Here is a 19,945-nt window from a genome sequence, read left to right on the forward strand (position 1 = left end):
TTTAGCTCAATATTATTAAGGGACCTAGGGTTTCTATGTTGGTTGATTTAAGTGAACTTAACTAATCATCGCAACATCATAGAAATCCTAGACATGCATCTAGAAAACATATATATATAACAATATATAAGGCATAAAAATAGATGCATCTGACAACTAGCATGACCCCTTGAAATCTTAAATTTCCATGGGTCTTCATCTTGGCTCGTCTTCCTCGAAACGCCGTCTTGATACTTCTTGGCCAAAATGAAATAAAAGAAGCTAGCTAGAACGACTAAGATTAATCTAAATAGTACAAAAATACTTAACGGTTCGCAGACCGTATTTAGATTTACAAAAATACATAACGGAACGTAGTCCATATTTTCTATCCTAGTCGGGCCCCACTAGTTGCCATTTTCAAAGAACCTATTTTGAAAGCAATCTTTCATTCATCCGTTCACTATTTGTGAATGACCCATGCAATTTTACGAAATACATAATTAAACACGCAAAACTAGTAACTAACTTAGGTCGATAATCCAATTAACGCGCCTAATTAAAACTAGTCAAAGTGGTTTAATCCATTATCTCTAAACGCAAAATGCTAACGCATTTAATTAAGCTCCCACTAAATTTCGCATCCGTACTTAATTAATTCGATTAATTAAGTCGGCATAACCCCTAATTTGTCAAAATTTTGCAAAAAGGAAAAACGAGGATTTTAGCCTCATTAAAATAATTAATTAAAATTATTAATACGGGAAAAATCGCAAAATCATAGCTCAACGTTAAGCAAAATCACCCAACAAAGCCCTTGGTGGGTGCGCACCATGGCTGCTAGGCAGCCCATGGCATGGCGCCATGGTGCGTGGTTGAGGCCTGTTGTGCCTAGCAAGCAGCGCCTCAAGCCCAGCTGGCTGCTAGCATGCTTCGCATGCCTGCTAGCACGCTGGTGCCTGCGAGCATCTGGCCTGCTGGGCAGGCGCATCATGATGCTCGTGGTGCGCTGGTTGATGCTTGATGCCCTGCTGCCCAGCAGCATGCTTCACAAGCCAGCCCAGCCACCCCACGCACCCCAACCATGCATCCCAGCCACACACACACAGCGCATAGCAGCATCAAGCCTCGCCCTTGTGCGCACCACAGGCAGCCACATGTGGGCTGCTAGGCAGCCCGGCTAGCCTTGGTGGCACTTGGGTGTGTTGCCTTGATTTGCGTGCCATGACTCGGGATTTTTATCCCGATTTGCGTGTGACATGAATTAATTCCAAATTATATTTTAGAATTAATTTTAGGGAAAATAAAATAAAACAACCATTAAGTCTAACTTAAAAAAAATTTATTTTAATTGGTGCACAAGCCTAAATTTATCCAAAATTTCAATTTTGAACAAAAATAGGTCAAACATTATGCTTAAAATAAAATGAGCTATGTCCAAAATTAATCTTGCCAATATGCAAATTAATCATGGATTTGACAAAAGGGAGTTGGAAAAATAAATTAATCATCCAATGATAAAAATTTTCCAACTTGCATACTTGTGTAAAATACCAAGATTACATCTTCCAATATGAAGATTAATCAAATTTTACTCACAAGTAATTGAACTTAATGGATTTTAATCAATCAAAACATGAAAAAATCCAAACTTGGTTCAACATGGAATTTAGGGTTAGGGTTCCAATCATTTAAACACTTAAAGATTAGAACTTTAACAATACTTGGGAACTTAAAATACAAAATCACAACAAGTTTTCACACCTTATTGCAATTTATTTGCAAAATTGTGAAAAACAAGTTTATGTGATAAGTTGGTATATCAACTTAAGCACTAATAAACACTCCATTATTATGCTCAAGGATATTTTAAAACCAGTAGATTAGTGATGCAAATGTGCATTTAATCTAACCTTGTAATGCTTGCATTAATCAAGGCTTAAAAAGAATTAAAACTTTTGTTGAAAAACGAAAAACTCCACAAAAATTGGGTTTCTGGTTCGAATTTGGCTTCTGGACAACCCTAGAAGGACTGAAACAGTTCCAGAATATCGTTTCCACCCAAAAATCACTATTTTTGAGCCAAAATCTGGGTTCGACAACCAAATCGATAATAAAATCGAGTTTTAAAAAATAATTAAAACGAGCATCTAATCTAATTAGATGAACATGAACTAGAAAATTAAATTCTTTAAAACACCTTAATTAAACAATAATTGCAAAAATTAAAAGGAGCGTGGCTCCGATACCGCTGTAGGGTTTCGTAGTGACCCGAGACTACGCGGAAGGAAACCCACCAAGACCCGCCCCTTAATTAAAGCAATTAAACAAGCATAATAAACTTAATCAAACAAGATTAAGGACAAGAATTATACCTTTGACGCGTGCTTCGCTCCTAAAGAGCTCTTACTTCAAAATCCTGAAAAGACGAGATCTCCGACGGATCGTACCCTCGACCCGACCCGAGCGTCCTAAGTCTTGAAGGTTAGTCAAGACCCGGACAAAATAACTATGAGTTTTACAAATCAAAGGTTTACTCTTTTCTTAGAGTTGCCTTTTTAATTCCACTCAAGGTTATCTCAAATCCCAATACCAAGCTTGGTATTTATAGGGAAATGATCCCTTGATTTTTCATCCTCCACCAATGTGGGAGAATGCATTTTTGCTAATTAATTTATTTCTAAAATAAATTATTAAACAAAACTAATCACAATGCAACAAGTGTCAAATAGAGAGAGAAGGTTAGGTGAGGACCATGAATGGGTGGGGGGGACCATTGCCTTGCTCCTCAAGGCCTTGCCCAAGATTGTTCCCCACCCCTTCACCTAAACCGCCACCTCAATGGGCATGCTGGGCTGCTGCCAGCTAGCACGCCAGCTAGCATGGCGCTGGCCAGCCCAGCCAGCTAGCATGGTGCTGCCCAGCTGCCTCGCATGCCTGGTTCTAGGCCATGCTAGGCGCTGGTGCTGGCCAGTGCTAGGCGTTGCTGCTGCTGGCAGCCTGGCACTGCCTATCGCACCACGCATCTCCCTCTCGCATCGCATCGCTAGCACAACCAGTGCTAGCTGGGCATCGCAGGCGTTGGCCTCGCATGCTATGCACTGGCTGGTCTTGCTTCGCATCACGCACCAACCATGCGCCATGCACCACGCACATGCTCGCGTCCATCGCTGCACCTCACGTATGCCACACGCATCAAGCACACACTCGCACTAGCCAGTGCCTAGCACTGCTTGTGCTAAGGTGCGAGGCATGCACACACGCACACGCACATGCATGCGTGGTGCTGCTGCCTAGCACCCAGCCAGCCATTGCACGCACACGCACCAGCCCACACGCATCAGTGCGGCTGCTGTGCGAGGCTAGTGTGCGAGGCTGCGAGGCACACACACGCATGCCCCTGACATTGCGATGGTGCTTGTGCGTGGTGCCAGGCCTTGCGATGGTGCCTAGCAAGGCCTGTGCGCTGCGATAGGGCTCCACATGCACCTAGGCACCACGCTAGCATGCTTGCTAGCTGATATGGGCTGCCTGGTGCCTGTGTGGCTTGCGATAGCTGCCATGCGCACCTAGGCACCCACGCTAGCATGCGATGGGCTTCCAGGGTGCGCCTAGGCTGCGATGGTGCCTAGCACACCATGGTGCACCTAGGCATGCCATGAGCTAGCCTAGCCTAGCTACGGCTACGCTCATACTTGTTGCTTGTGATTTGGCGACGCTCGGTATCGACGCCCTAGGCTCGATTTCCGACGTCTGTATTCGTAAAACTCTGTCGACTCATTAAATCCTTTCGGATTAATTCGACGTCTTGGATCGGAGATTCGATTGGGTTCGACCCGAAGGGTTCAGTTAAGATTAAGCTGTAATATCAATTGTACCTTGATATTACTTATCGGAAGCGGCCTCCACCTAGGCATTCTGATCACTTGACCTTACTGAAGAATTAGCTCTGTAATAATTCTGAACCCTCTATCGGAATAATACACTTGTTGGAAGGACACCATTTCTTTCAGGTACAAGTCTACAACAAGTAGAATTGACCAAGGAATTCTTATCCTCATCTTTTCAGATGAAGGATTTGGGGGAGGCTGATGTCATATTGGGCATCAAGATAATTCGGGACAATAGAAGACTTATTTTAAGTCAATCTCACTATGTTGAGAAAATAATCAAACGGTTCAATATGTTTGATAAGTGTCCTGTGAACACCCCCATGGAACCAAATGTCAAATTGGTTAAGAATTCGGGGAAAACAATTTCCCAATTGGAATATTCAAGGATAATTGGATCCTTGATGTATGCCATGACTTTTACAAGACCGGATATTGCATTGGTTGTGGGACAACTAAGTAGATTTACTAGTAACCCGGGTACACAACATTGGTTTGCAATAAGGAGGGTCTTGAGGTACCTTAAGGGTACATTAGACTATGGTCTATCTTATAGGGATTTCCTTCGGTTTTAGAAGGATTTTCGGATGCTAGTTGGATCACTTACAAAGAAGATGACTCTTCTGTAAGTGGTTGGGTATTCATGTTTGGAGGAGGTGCCATTTCATGGTCTTCCAAGAAACAAACTTGCATCGCTGATTCCACTATGACAGCAGAGTTTATAGCTCTTGCTTCAGCTAGTAAGGAAGCTGAGTGGTTGAGGAATCTCATGATAGAGTTGCCTTTATTGTCAAAGCCAATGCCACCGGTGGCAATCCATTGTGATTCCAATTCGGCGTTGATAAAGGCTTATAGTCAAGTGTACAATGGTAAGTCTCGGCATATTTCACTAAGGCATAGCCTAGTGAAAGAGCTTATCCATGATGGGGTCATAAGTCTTGACTATGTTCCAACAAAGTTGAATTTGACATATTGCTTTACAAAGGCAATGCCAAGACATTCCATCATATTTTCTATGAATGGAATGGGGTTATGTCCAAAAACACAAATCTGTGAAACCCAATCTAACGCTTGAAGAAACATCAAGTCTTAGATTCAATGTGGTTGAATTGCATTTTTTGTTGTTTGTTAGCAATATTTGATGACCCATATTGCTATGGTACTTGTGATGTGTAAGGTAGCGTCATTTAAAGTTCTCAAAGGTTTAGAGTTGAGAAGCTCTAAATGTAATTGTCTTGTCACAAGGACACATTTACGTATATGAGAACCTACCTATATAAGTTCGAAGTTTAGCCGCTTCAAGAAGTCTAGTTGGACATATAGACTTTGATGAACTTATGAAAGATACGGACACATGGCTGTTTAAAGGTGTCAAGTGATGATTAATTCGATTTGTCTTGTGTGTACTTCAACTTCGAATGGTTGGATATATCCGTGTGATTCAATCCGTATGGAAATCATGGGATATGATCATCGTTAAGTGTGTTGTACTAGGTGTCAATTCAATCCAAAGGGACATTGACATTGATGCATGAGATGTGGTTTAATTGTAAGAAGTGGAGAATGTTTTAAGTAACACTCTAAATGGGGGAGGATTGTTGGAAGATTTAGAGTGTTGATGGTTGCGCGCTCGCGAACCATGAGAAGCGCCCGCGCTGGGTAAGCGCGGCCGCGCTGAGGTCGCGCCTAAACCGCGGACCTCACTGGAATCTGAAGGTTTGGAAGGAGAAAGTTGGCGCGCCCGCGCTTGGGTCGCGCCTAAACCGCGCCCCCTTCTGCCTCCCTAGTGAATTTCGGAAGTACAGGAGAGGAGCGCCCGCTCCACTCTGAGGCGCGCCCGCGCCTGCCAGTTTTTTCGCGAAATTCTGACGGTTAAGTCTTTAATAAAAGGCTTGTTTTTTTTGGATTCGATATATGAACAAAATTATTCTTCTTCTCTCCCTAAGTATACTTCACAATTCCTCACAAACTTCTTGCAAACTTTTGTGAGAAATCTCTTCCAATTAATCCTTCTTAGTGTTTAGATCATCTTTCATCGATTCTTAGTGCAAAGAACGTTGGGCTGACTTTTGTATCTCAAAGAGTATTTCCGGATCAAACCCAAGCACCATTGTGGGGGAAATTAAACTCTTTAGGAATGTATTCATACGCCTAAGTCAGTGTATCAAGGATTGAGACTCAAGTGGTCACCGATTTCTCATGTTCATGTTGATTGTTAAAGCTTGGAGTAGAGGCAAGTACATTATCTTTCACAACTAGTGTTTTTCATTGTATTTTCTGTAATTCTTTAGTAATTTGGTGTTTGGTTGTAATACATTGAATTGTATTTGGATTTTTGTATAATTCATTATCAATTATACATAGTTAGGTTTTGTTCCCACAATTGTTAAAGTAGTTCTTGTTCTAGAATTACTTGTAAACCTAACACACTAAAGTTACTATTTTTGTGACTAGTTAATATTTTTGAATTACTTGAACTTAGTAAACTTAGATGAACTTTTTGAATGTATTAAAAATACTATCTTCTTGTATTTGATGGGAATCTATAATCCCATCTACCAAAATAGTGCATTAAATGGTTGCTTGTCCCAAAAGTGTTTTCAAAGCGCATGTTCCTTATGGTTTATTCATCAATTAGTAATGTGAGGTTCGTTGCGTTTTGCACCCTTTTCGACATCGATACTGACAATTGTCTACTCAATAGAATTAAGATGTCAATATGCATACCGTTGTCATGCCAATAATTCTAATTCCATTAATAGGGAAAAAAAAAAACAAATTTGCATGAATACAAATTTTATACAATTAATAATGTTTGATAGAAATCTTAAAAATATTATTGATATGGTAATCTTAGATCAAGCCTCCTTAACCATATAGAATGTAACATCATATATATTAATTCAAATGGCTTAGAAGGCCTATTCAATGTAAAGTGCCATCTTACACTCCTTACTCCTTTAACCAACTTCACATACATACTCCCTCCGTTTTTTTTTTTTTTTTTTTTTTTATTTGCATCACTTGGAAATGCACAAAGTTTTAGAAGAGTAATATAATATTGTGTGTGAGTGAGTGAATAAATTACTGTATTAAAAGTAAGATGGGGACCGTGAAAAAGAAAGTATGTGAGAGAGGATATATATTTTTATTATTTAAGTAGGGCTTATGGAAGAGAGAGAAATGATAAAATAATTTGAGTGGGGTTTAAAGTAAGAGAAATAAATGATAAAATATAGTATAAAGTTACCAAATATAAAAGTGATTCATTTAAAAAAATCATTCATAAAAGAAAAGTGATGCAAATAAAATAAAATAAAATGGAGGGAGTACTTTTTATTGGAAATTCCTTTCAAAATTGTCTTGATAATCACTGGTATACATTCTGCATGTATAGCTTCAACTACCCTTAGACTTGCCACTTCATAACCACTAGGGCATCCACAAGCAATACTTGCTTTGCCCTAATATTTTGAAGTAGTTTAGGACTTTGGGAAGTTACTCAAAAACTCGAATTTCTTTGTCCTTCTTATCCTTCCATTGCTCAAATAGGTATTTTCTTACATGGCTGTGGGTACCACCAGAAAAAAATGCAAAGATGTTACGCTGACTAATTCGCAACCCTAAGCTTGGTGGATTTAATTATGGCCGGTATTTAACTTCTGAGATGGAGACATCTCTCATTGGTTGTAATCTTTCTCATTGGTTGAATTGGCATTACAAAGTGCTCTTATGAGATTGTTGAACAATTTTGGATTGGCATCTGAGATACCTGGTGCCTAAACCACATATTATACAACACTTTACATTAGATTTCTGGTCTAGGGTTAATAGTTATGATATTCATATAATTAAGCAAGTTAGTTTAATATATTAGCTTAAGTCTTGCAAGAGTTAATTAAATTGGTATTTCATGGCAAAAGTATAACTCTTATGAAAAGTAAAGTGGGACAAGTAATAAAATACGGAGGGAATACTTGGGTACATACATACTTCATACTTCGTATATAATTCTATATATATCCATTTGTCAAAATTTAATTATTTGGCATATCATCAAAACAAGTTATATATTCAACGTAAAAATAAAAGGAATAATTGCGAGGAAGGTCCTTTAATTTTAAGTGGTCAACCTTGTGTGAAAGGTTCTTTTATGAAAAAGGTGGCACTAAAGGTCCTTATATGGAGATTGGGTTGTGGGGAGGCTCGAAAAAAAAATAGGGCCACTTAGGTTGTCACGTGCTATGCTGGAGTTTGGTCAACGCTGGAGTTTGGTCAAGGACCATCCCCACAACCCAATCTCCATATAAGGACCTTTAGTGCAACCTTTTTCATAAAAGGACCTTTAGTGCAACCTTTTTCATAAAAGGACCTTCCACACAAGGTCGACCATTTAAAAGGACCTCTCTCACAATTTTTCCCAGTTTTTATGCAGTTATCATTTATTACTTTACCAACAATATGAAGTGAAAATGACCTCTTGGAGAAATTGGTTTAGAACTAAAAGATTCACTTTCTTTAGTCAAATTGATGGATAAGCACTACAAGTAGAGTTAGATTTGGGAAATTAATGTTTTGTGTTGTTCATGCATGGTACTTTATGGCAAAATTGAGTATTGAATAATGTAAGAAATTTAGTTGAAAAGTGTGTTACTACTCCGTAGTAATGGTAGTAATTAAAAAGTCTCTAACAATTCAGTAAGTCAAGAGATATACGGAGTCTTGACACTATATATTTAAACATTGATTATATCTATCGATTTACAATTCCTTATAAATTTATCAATAATTTTTTTTTTCAATTTTAGATCTAAATATAAAGGGATTGTGCTATTTTAAAAGATAAAAATAAAGCAATGGACATTTCATGAGTATCAAATGACATCATTTCACTTTTGATCTCAATCTAAAGCAAATGACATTCGTATGTATATACCATGCTTTCTATATTTTAATATTCTATATGGATGAAAAATCCAATGCGTTAAGGATGCATATTGTAACCTATTTGGAAAATATTGTTAGAAAATTAATTTCATATGAGAGTCATATTTTTATAATCTTGTTTGATTTATCAAACATACACCAGCTTCAAATATTGTAATTTAATCGTACTCTTCTCTTTTAAATACTGTAGTATAATACGAAAAATAACTTTAAAATTAATTATAAGAAGTAACATAACCTCCCTAATAGTAAACTTTCTTTTAAGGTCAATTGGGATAAGATCAAGAACATAACTAACACTAAAAATTATCATGAATAGTGCTTAAGATTTGTTTTAAAATGAAAATTTTGAAGCAAATCCTTCAATGGCCCCCAAGAATATAGGGTATATCCAGACAAGATTAGCCACCCTAAAAAGCTCAAGCTCAACATGCATCAGCAAGAAGTAAGCATATTTTTTACTCAACTTTTGCTTAAAAGTTCCACGAAAATATTGTCTGAAATCCCAACTTTCCAGCCTCAGTCTACGTGTTGCTCATGCCCATGCAAAATTCCCTCTTTTTTCACATTTTTTAATTTTTTTTTTACATTTTAAGTTAATAAAATGTAAAGAAAATAAACATATACAGTTATTTGTGTATGCTTTATGTCGTAAAAGTACAATTTTTTTTTTTCCTTTTTTTTTTCCACCATCTTTTTAATATTCAGTAAAGAGAAATTGGTATTGGCCCATGGTGCTATTCCAGTTTGGAAGGAAATATTTAAAGAAGTTCTTGTCTCCCATTCTACTGCACATGGATTTTTGCAAACAATAACATTATCCTAAAGAAAGTTTGGCTATTGGTTCTTGCTTTAAAATTTATTCTCAATATAAAATGATACAAGTTCATATTATAGCAAAAAAGAATTAATTGATAAACATTTCTATTCTTAGTAATAACCATAATTTTTGAAATATAATAAATAGATAATCATAACAAAATACGTTGTACAAAGTACGACTTACTCTGTAGTATTTTCAATATATAATACTCGCGTCGTATCTCGTAGTAGTTTTGCTAGCTTTCTTTCAATTTTCAATAATTTATGCAAATTCGATATGGTCAAATGATCTAATTAACACATTATGGCTAAAATTTAACAATAATATTTGCTCTCGATCTCTCTTTGTTTCAAAAGCAACTCCTAAACTAGTGTTAGTAAAGATCTTCAAAATGCAAAAACCTGGGTTAACAAAGATACGACTCTCTTAAACCTATCTTGGTTAACATAAAAATTCCAACGACACATAAAAAAGTAAGACCATGTTGAACCAATTTCAAGGTACAATAGCTTCTTCATCAAGGCATGCTTCCTCGGGGAGTCTGAAGCTTAAGCAAAACATAGCCTGTAGAAGAAACAAGTCGAAAAATCCATAAAGAAAGGGTGCCTGGAAAAGTTGACTCATAAAATGATGGTATTAGCAAATTATTTCACCTTGTTTGGTGCAACATCTCTAACCCTGTGGAACACAGGATCATGTGTCTTAAGCATTCAACCTAGCCTCGGCGACCTGCAAAGTAATTTAAATTTGCTTAGTTCGTTCATCTATTTACTGATCTACACAGAAAAAAAGGCATAACAAAAATGGGGGAAAAAAGTTGAAAACTACATGAATATAATTTAGGAAAATGATAATAACTTTGATAATATAAATAACACTTCTCAGAGTTCTAACAATATCTTGTCTGGAAAAAAATAAAAAATAAAAATGACAACGCAATTCCTCATTCACAGCTTTTTATCAAATTTGTTAAAATACACTTCTTGTAATTTACAGCACTTAGTAAAAGGGGATTCTAACTTCACCAATCAGAAACACAAAAGAAAGGGGGAGGGGGAAGCAAAAGAGTGCTCCTAAAGACATGTGAAAGCATATAGAGAGCATGGCTTACTGAAGTTATGAACTCTTCAGTTTCACTTAACCGGATGAAGCAGTAACAGTGAATCCAAGGTTGAAGTCCCTTCCAATATTTTCGGTATATTAGACCTTTAAACGCGTCTGAAAAGAAAGAGTTTGCATGATGCCAAAATCAACAACTGCTCTAATTCTTTATTATTGACCAAATTACATGTACTCATGACCCTTTTTTACTTCTAGCTTTTGATCGTTTGATGAGGACCGGGGTAAATCAATAACATAATACAAAACAAACACTATGAATGACACGTGTCACTTCTTGGTGCTGTTTTTTCCCTCCAAAATAACCCTCTCTTTTTAGCAAAAATCTTTTATTTTTGGAGTATTTGGATAATACAACTATAACAATATATTATTCCTAATCTTATATATTATATTTATAATAATTGTATTCTTTTTTATTTCGTATTTTACTTAAAATAGTTACACAAGATTTTGAAACCTTTTAATTAAGGGAGATAGCTTTTTTGTTGAAATATTTTCGATTTTCATATTTGCTTTTGGGAATTACTACAGTATACATCTTTTATAAATTGTTTTATGAATTGTTTTGCACTGGAGAGATGAGTACGTTTTTTTTTTACTGAGAGCAGTGAATGGAAAGCCGAGGCCAAAGCCACAAAAATCCAGAAAAAGTTATTAGGTATATATGAGCTAAATTCCTATCTAATTTAATTATTACGTAGAATGTAGGTTGATATTTTTAATCCAATTTTTCTAGGTTCAAAGATTTATATAGAATTTATTTCTATTAGTATAATTTAGGGAAATTCTCTTTGGTATTCACAATTTTTTTTTTATTTTCTCTTTGGTGAATAGCAAAATTTTCAATTATCATTGGTAATCAACTATTAGTGTTACTAATTCAATCAGTTATCGCGATGGGTTTTAGGTTGTTTTGTGTGGGAGACAAAGTTTCGAAACAACCATCAGCTTAAGCAAGCTCCCCGCGCTTTGATACAAACCTTTGATCATTTGACGGAACATAAAAAAATCATTTGATCCGAAATAAATTATAAAAAAAAAAATCCCTTTGAAAAATTAGCTTCCGAAAATAACATGTTGTTGAAATAATACTTGTATTAAAATAAAAGCATTCGTACTTGTTACAATAGAGATTAAAATTTAATTAAGCTAATAATATTAAAATTAGAGTATAATAAATCGAGTTTTAAAATATCGGGTATTACATCGTAGTGGTGTATTCATCAATTTGTAAACTAAGGTTGCATTTTGCACCCTTTTCGATATGGATATTGACAATTTTGTACTCAATAGAATTAAGATGTCAGTGTACATACTGCTGCCAATAACTCTAATTCCATTAAAAAAAAAAAATCAAGTTTGCATGAATAATACAATTAATACAAATTTTATACCGTTAATGATGTTTGATAGAAATCTCAAAAATATTATTGATATGGTAATCTTACATCAAGCCTCCTTAACCATATAGAATGTAACATCATATGAATTAAATCAAATGGCTTAGAAGGCCTATTCAATGTAAAGTGCCACTTTACACTCCTTACTCCTTTAACCAACTTCAAGTACTTTTTAGTGGAAATTCCTTTCAAAATTGTCTTAATCATAGGAATTCTAGCCACTGGAATATGGATTGAAAATTTACTCCAATCAAGAACATCATTAAAAGGGAAAGAGTAATTATCTTTGATAATCACTGGTATACATTCTGCATGTATAGCTTCAACTACCCTTGGACTTGCCACTTCATAACCACTAGGGCACAAGCAATACTTGCTTTGCCCTAACATTTTGAAGTAGTTTAGGTTTTTGGGAAGGTACTCGAAAACTCGAATTTCTTCGTCCTTCTTATCCTTCCATTGCTCGAATAGGTATTTCCTTACATGGCCGTGAGTACCACCAGCGAAAAATGCAAAGATGTTACGTTGACTTATTCGCAACCCTAAGCTTGGTGGATTTAATTTTCTGGCCGGTATTTTAACTTCTGGGATGGAGATATCTCTCATTGGTTGGAATCCTTCTGAAGAATTGGCATTACAAAGTGCTCTTATGAGATTGTTAAACAATTTTGGATTGACATCTGAGATACCTGGTGCCTAAACCACATAGTACACAACACTTGCTTTCATTAGATTTCTATACTCTGTTATAATATTTAATTAATTCAACTAGTGTTTGATTGTTACGAAAAAAAAGAATAGAAGGTCGCATAACAAAGCTAATATATATATGATATATACAGTGTAAATTAATTATGTTGACCTTAACATTATTATAAAGTCCTACTTTATAGAATTGCATTTTCTCTGTAGTAATGAACTTAAATAATACAACACTTGCTTTCATTAGATTTCTATACTCTTAAGCCAACTAGTGTTTGATTGTTAAAAAAAAAAAGTATAATTAAGGTCGCATAACAAAGCCATTATATGTACGATATATATACTTCCTCCGTTCCCCAAATATTGCAACATGGGGATGGGATATGGATATTAATAAGAGGAGAGAGACAGAGAAGAATAAAGATAGAGACCTATGTGATAAGGAGAGAGAGGTAGAGAGAAAACACGTGCAAATAAGAAAATGTTAATTATAATATGTGTGAAATTTCTTAAAATAATAATTGTTGCAATACTTGTGAAACGGATGAAGTATATACTATATATAGTGTTAATTAATTATGTTGACTTAACGCTGTCATAAATTCATACTTTATAAAATTGCATTTTCTCTGTAGTAACGAATTTAATAAAAATGAATTCTGCAAAACATGTAAAACACACATACCCAATCATGGCAAGAGAGCATGAAATGATCTGCTCCATGACTTCTATTCCAATAAGGATACTTCTCAGCCACCACATTGACATAGTCCAACGCCACCCTATGTAGAGGTCCACGGTTGTAGGAGATGAGGGGCCGGTAAAGGAATTGCACCGCGTTGGCTACACTAAAAGGAAGAAAGAAGACGTGTGCCTCATCAGGGTGGTGAGCCGTGAACTTGTTTAAGCTCATCATCCCCTCTATTTCGTCGATGAATTGCCCTTCTATGCCATATATGTTGTTCAAAGGTCCAAGGTGCTCTAAGGGTTGTTCCCCTTCTCTATACGTCCATATTTTGAATCTTTTTATCATCTCTACGTGGCTCCTGCTTATTTTTATTTCATTCGTTAATTGTTCTTCATAAGAAAAATAGTTATCAATTACTAATATAACGATTGTATTATCAACATTCATGCATGTCTAGCATGCCTATTTCAATGTCGTATATTGAATAGTACAATGGTATGTAGTCAATAGACATTTCTAATACAACATCATTATTAAATTCTTTTGATCGATGATATGTATATTTTATATGCTATTTTATCCTCCGTTCCACGATCATTTTTATGCATATTTGAGCTCTTCGGGGCTAATTTTAGTACTAATGTGTGGTTTCGAGTGTTTTGTAGAGTTGGCATTTATTTTGTAGGAATTTCCCGATTTTTGGTGATTTCTATGGTTTTCCAGCCACTACGAGATATCGGAGCTTATGATCACATTCATGACCGTCTTTTGTAGCTCAAGACTGAGGATTTCGGTGATTAAGGGCTTGATTCGTGGAATTGGTCTAATTAATGGACCAAGGAAGAGGAGGAAGATTGGGCCGAGAGTTATAGAAGCCCAAAGAAAAAAGAAAAGAGAAACTCAGCCAAGAAAAAGACGGGCCACCCGATCGGGCGCATGTTTTTCCTAAGTGTTTTAAGACTTGTCGTTTTTGGTAATTTGAGGTTTAGTATTTAAACTCTTTTGTAAGCTTTTATTAGCTACGTTTTTTAGATTACAATTTTGATTCTTAAGTTTTTAGAGAGATTTTAGTGAGGGATTATTGTTGAATTCAAGTTTTCCCCTTTTAGTGCAATTTCATATTTCCTTCATTCAGTATTATTTCTCGTCTCTTTAATTGCTTATTTGTCGCTTTGATTTAAATTGCTTTGTTTATTTTGCTTTGATTTCAATCATGTCTTCTTTATATGCTTTGATTAGTTTAGATTTAAATATGTGTGAATAGTTTAATTCTAGGGTTCTTGGGGATCCATGATTAATATGAAGGGATAATTTGTTATTATTGATTATTGATATTACATGATAATTTCTTATTGAATTGTTTTAATTCATTACAATTAGATTATGAATCGAGCAGATGTGATTTGATTGTAAAAGTATAGCAATATTGAATTGATGAATCGAGCAGATGTTAATTTGATATTAAAGGCTATTTTCAATAGGAACTTAGATCTAGTAAATTGCAAGAGCCTGTTAGATCTATGTTGATTAATAAATTGTGAGAGCCTGTTAATCATGTTATGTTTGCAATATAAATCGTCGATTGTTATGTTTTATCTTGGAGTATTAATTATTGGTGAACCTGTGAACCTAGGCCTTTTATTATTGATTATTCCCATAGATCAATTCTTACAAACCTTATTTGTTTCTTGCTAATTTAGATTATTTTAATTAATTAGGAATAGAAGAGCGCTGTTTTCCTGTGTATTCGACCCTAAGCTACTTCCCTATTTATTTTAGTTAGTAGTTTTAGGAATTACTTTTAATTAGATGATACTACTTTAGCTTGTCAATCAACCAACATTTAGCCTTAACCCCTAAGTCGTGTTCAATTTGGCAAGAAATACAAGTATACAAATATACAAAGTATAATACTAGTAAACTCTTTTGAAATCAATAAACTATTCTCACGGCTTGACTTATTGTCTTATATATATAATCACTATACTAATTACTATCGTCATACTCCTGAACACCCTCAAATTAAGATTAAACAATACTAGAATAAGGAATATAAAGTCTAATATAGACTACATATAGATTTATTAATACATAAACTACTTCACTAATCACTATCACTAGTAAGTTATTACTCATAAGTTTGGTAAAATGATCTATCACTTGTCTAACACGTAAATAATTCAAACCAATAGAACATGTTAGCTAGTAGTTTGCAGATATATAAGAATCTGTCTCGATTAAACATATTTAATTAACTCAATCTTAATTAAGGTACCGTGTAATTCATCATAAACAAATCAATAATGGTAGTAGTAGTTAACAATCATGCAATAATTTTTATATATTATTTATTTATATTTTCTTCTTTATTGTCTAGGAAAAAGCTCGATATTTGGCTTAGTTAGTAACTAATGGTCTTCTTATATATGAAAAGGCTAAGATATATATGGAGCTTACTCTTGATGATTTTGGATTCAAAGTAAAATTGTAAATTTGTACTCAACTTGAAACAAAAACTTATTGGGAAAATATGGTTCCAGTAAATCTAGCTAATATCATCTTATCTCTTGCACGGCGAGCTAAGTTGAATAGTCTACGGTTTTAGCTCTTTTTATAATCTAGGAGTAACATTTACTTAATCTTGTACTTAGTTTTTCACTTTTAGAATAATGTACCTCTTTTGGTCCGAAAGTAACATTGTACAATCTTGTATTATCTTGTACTGCCATATTAATTACTTATAAGATTTAATACTACGTATATATTAATTACTTTTGAGGAAAATATTATCTACTAGCTACATCCGTTACTTTTTAGTTGCAATAAAAGGGTATTTTTGTGAGATTTAAAAAATTCCTTTGTTATAACTAAAAAGTAACGTAAGTAGTATATTAATTATGTTATAGATTAGCTCCCGTGCGATGCACGAATATAATAAAAAGGATTTATAATTGTGTATATTTTCAAGTCATATTATCACTCAAAACATAAACCAAACTACAAAAATTAAAATAAAACTTGTATAAACAAAAGACAATTCATGTCTACAATAATGGGAGTTTGTGATTAGATGGAGTAATCACATATATAAAGGATTAATATTAGCTTTCCTTAAGATTAGCTATATGTATATTAAGATAATGTACCCTATAATAGTACTTTGCAATCAATATTTAGCTTTTTAAAATAAATAAATAAATAAATTGGAAGAGAAAAAATAAAAGTTTAGACGGGAAAAAATTGAAGATGAAACTGACACGTGTACAATTTGGAAAAAAAGATGATGTCAGCGGTTGTTATTTTAGTAATAGTTATAAATTATATTTTTATGATCATACCTATCGATCCTAATAAAGAATTTATCTTGAATTCTTGACACTTAACATTAGAAGTCTATAAATTAATAACAAACAATTCGACCCTATTATACATTTATACTTATACAAGTATATAACAAATTAAATATCCCTCCAAAAAAAAATAGTATACAACAAATAATGTCACATCATAGATGATGTACTCCTTTTCCCACATTTTAAGTAAGCTTTTAGCTAGCTTGAAACTAATCATCCTTTTTTTTTTTTTTTTTTTTTTTTTTTTTTGACAATATTATTATTACAGTTATATTCAACATGATGCAAGAAGCCAATTTAAACACATACCTTTAAACAAGAGCTCTAAAACGCACGTAAAAGAGATTGTTTACACAAAGAGCAAATTGTTGCTAATAATAACTTACTAAGAAATTAAACAGCTAGTGCCAACAAATTAATTGTACATTTATTTCTTTTGGATTTTTGTAATTAAAGAAGAGTAAAATGAGGAAAAACAATAGAGAAAAAGTAAAACTCAACTGATGAAAAACATGTTGATTCCTGTAAACTGATCCTCTTGGTATGAAAGTTGTTACTTCTTCCTTTAACGTATAATTCCGACTCCGGGCAGCTTCTCGGATTGCTGCCCGAGCCCGAGCCAACCCTTCCTCAATCTTCTCCAAACTACTTTTCTTCTTCTTCTCCTTCTTCTGTTCAATTCCTCATTTCAAAAATTAAAAGGCAAACTTTTTTTTTTTTTTTTCTTAAGGGTTTAAAATAAATAACAAATCATCGACATGTATAAAAAATTAAAGATAATACATTTAAGATCAGTTGTATGCAACCTTATTTGAAAAATACACAAACTTAGTCATTTTCACAAAAAAAAATAAAATGAAGAGGTATGTACTATGTAGCGATAGTAGAAACTTACTTCTAGTACGGTAGAAAATGAGATGTTGTGAGGAACGTGATCATTAGGTTCATTACTAATGTTTACGGGTAGATTTGATGGCGGATTCGAAAGCTTCTTGTTAGACGTTGGATTAGAGTTGAAGTGATTTTGGTTGAAGTAATTAGATGAGTAGAAGAAGATTATTAGAAGAAAAGTAGGAATTAGTAGTAAGAATTTTGTGGTTGTGTTAGCCATGGACTCACACAAACCATGCACTAATCTGTTCTCAAGGAATAATTTCTTTTGTTGTGTATAAATACTTTACAACAATATTTTTTTTATTATGAAATGTAATTAATAAAACTATAAGGTCATTTAATTGATTTTATACTATAGTTTTGTGGGGTCCTCTTCTAGTTTGGCATTGACCTTTGTAATTGGTTGCGCAATCATTGGGCCGGCGTTTATTATCAATTAACCAATTAGTCCGGCCCAAATATTCAACTTGTCAGCAGGTCCCTCATCCGGAGTACACGCCACTTCACCAAGTGTTAGTCTAAGCATGAGCTTGAAACAAGTTTAATACGTCATGATTATATTGCTTCAAAGTGCTCCATTATAAGTTTAATTATGATTATATTACATTTTATAGTTGTTTATATTTTATTTAGTCAACAAGTCAAGTACAAGTACAAGCCTTGGGTCGGTTGAACTGGTTGAGAAATTCATAGATTGAAAAGCTGAGATACTAATACAAATAATAATAATGAGATTTGCATGAGGGTAAATAATACAAGTACTTTGTAATAACTATTGAGTTGTATAGAAGTAAGGGATACAAAGTTGAAAATACTAGGTGTGATTGTGTGAAGGATTAAGATGTTGATGTGGATCATGGCCTTTTCCTTCGATTTAACCGCAACACTTTTCAAAAATAAAAATGTTATTGAAATATATATGATGACAAACTTTTTTTTTTTTTTTTGCAATTACACATATATAATACTCTTAAAATTAATAACATCACAAATATTCTAGGTCAATGAACAATATTTATATCATAATTAGATGAATGCACTTCATTCACTTCACCATTATTTGTCAACCATTATGTCCACTTCTAACATCTTCCAACTATCACTAATCTAGTGGTTGAATTGTGTAGATTAAGTGGAAAGTTTATCATTCATACTTTGATTAAGTATTTAATAAGATACAACCTATATAGATAAATAGATTTTGATATAAGTTTTCAAAAATAATCAAATTAAATAATTTATGGTCAAAATCCTTAGTCATCAAAGAAATGACCATTATAAATTTATAATCATGCGTGTCTGATTATTGGAGCAAACAAATGGAAAGCTACACCTATGACTTCTTTCTTAAGAAGCTAATTAGTGTGACGTGAAACCATATTGTTTCTTAAATTATGCACTTATTGCAACATTATTGTGAAACCATATTGTTTCTTAAATTATGCACTTATTGCAACATTATTATTATAATTCTTTGGAATTTGGTACTTCACTGAAAACAACATTTGAACCTTTGTTGGTATAGTGACTGAGTGAGTGAAAGAAAGATGAGGTAGCAACAAGATGCATCTTAATAAGGAATAATCAAGTCAAGGTCAATCTTTGATTTGATCCTTGATTTAATCACTGATGATACTTGCACATTATACTCAATATTCCCCTTAATACTCCCCTTGATTCTAGTAATTTACATGTAAATGATATTCTCAATTATCTTCCCTTAATTCTCTCTTTAATGTTAGGCTGTATCCTGTGTATCTTCTATTGCTTTTATTGTAACCGTATTACTTAGGGTTGTTATTGTATATAAGTTTGGTTTGTCTTTAATGAAAATACAACAATTCTTCTCCAATTCTCTATACATCTTTCATTTAGAAATCATGCATTTATTATTTGGGGATTATATTATTATTATGATGTAATTAGGATTTAGTATAAGTATATATTTGGGCTTAATTAGTGTCTTGGGTGATTAGTAGATGTATTATTGCCCACATGTGTATAATTGTAGCTTGTATCAATAGCTAAACCTACACTAATGATAAACAGGACAATGATCATTATATCACATACGAGTACATGCTAAGACATTTCATAGTTAAACGTACTTGGTAGGGACATAGTTTTATGATAAATGATTTCCTAAT

At 33.9% G+C, this 19,945-nt stretch overlaps 1 protein-coding gene and 1 pseudogene across 1 annotated transcript; both read right to left on the reverse strand.

Annotated features, from left to right (window-relative positions):
• Nucleotides 1-6,609: 6,609 nt before the first annotated feature.
• On the reverse strand, nt 6,610-8,262 carry LOC110708154 (annotated as a pseudogene).
• Nucleotides 8,263-12,161: 3,899 nt separating this feature from the next.
• Nucleotides 12,162-18,092, reverse strand: LOC110708001 (probable glycosyltransferase At5g20260). The gene is made up of 4 exons (XM_021886097.1): nt 17,800-18,092; nt 17,406-17,575; nt 13,549-13,909; nt 12,162-12,857 (listed from the first exon to the last, which is right to left on the reverse strand). Exons 1-4 carry the CDS (start codon nt 18,013-18,015, stop codon nt 12,189-12,191), a joined length of 1,416 nt encoding a protein of 471 aa, XP_021741789.1. The 5' UTR covers nt 18,016-18,092; the 3' UTR covers nt 12,162-12,188.
• Between the last annotated feature and the right edge of the window lie 1,853 nt (nt 18,093-19,945).

Source organism: Chenopodium quinoa, unplaced genomic scaffold (assembly GCF_001683475.1).
Source record: "Chenopodium quinoa cultivar QQ74 unplaced genomic scaffold, ASM168347v1, whole genome shotgun sequence".
In the NCBI taxonomy this organism is placed as follows: Eukaryota; Viridiplantae; Streptophyta; class Magnoliopsida; order Caryophyllales; family Amaranthaceae; genus Chenopodium; species Chenopodium quinoa.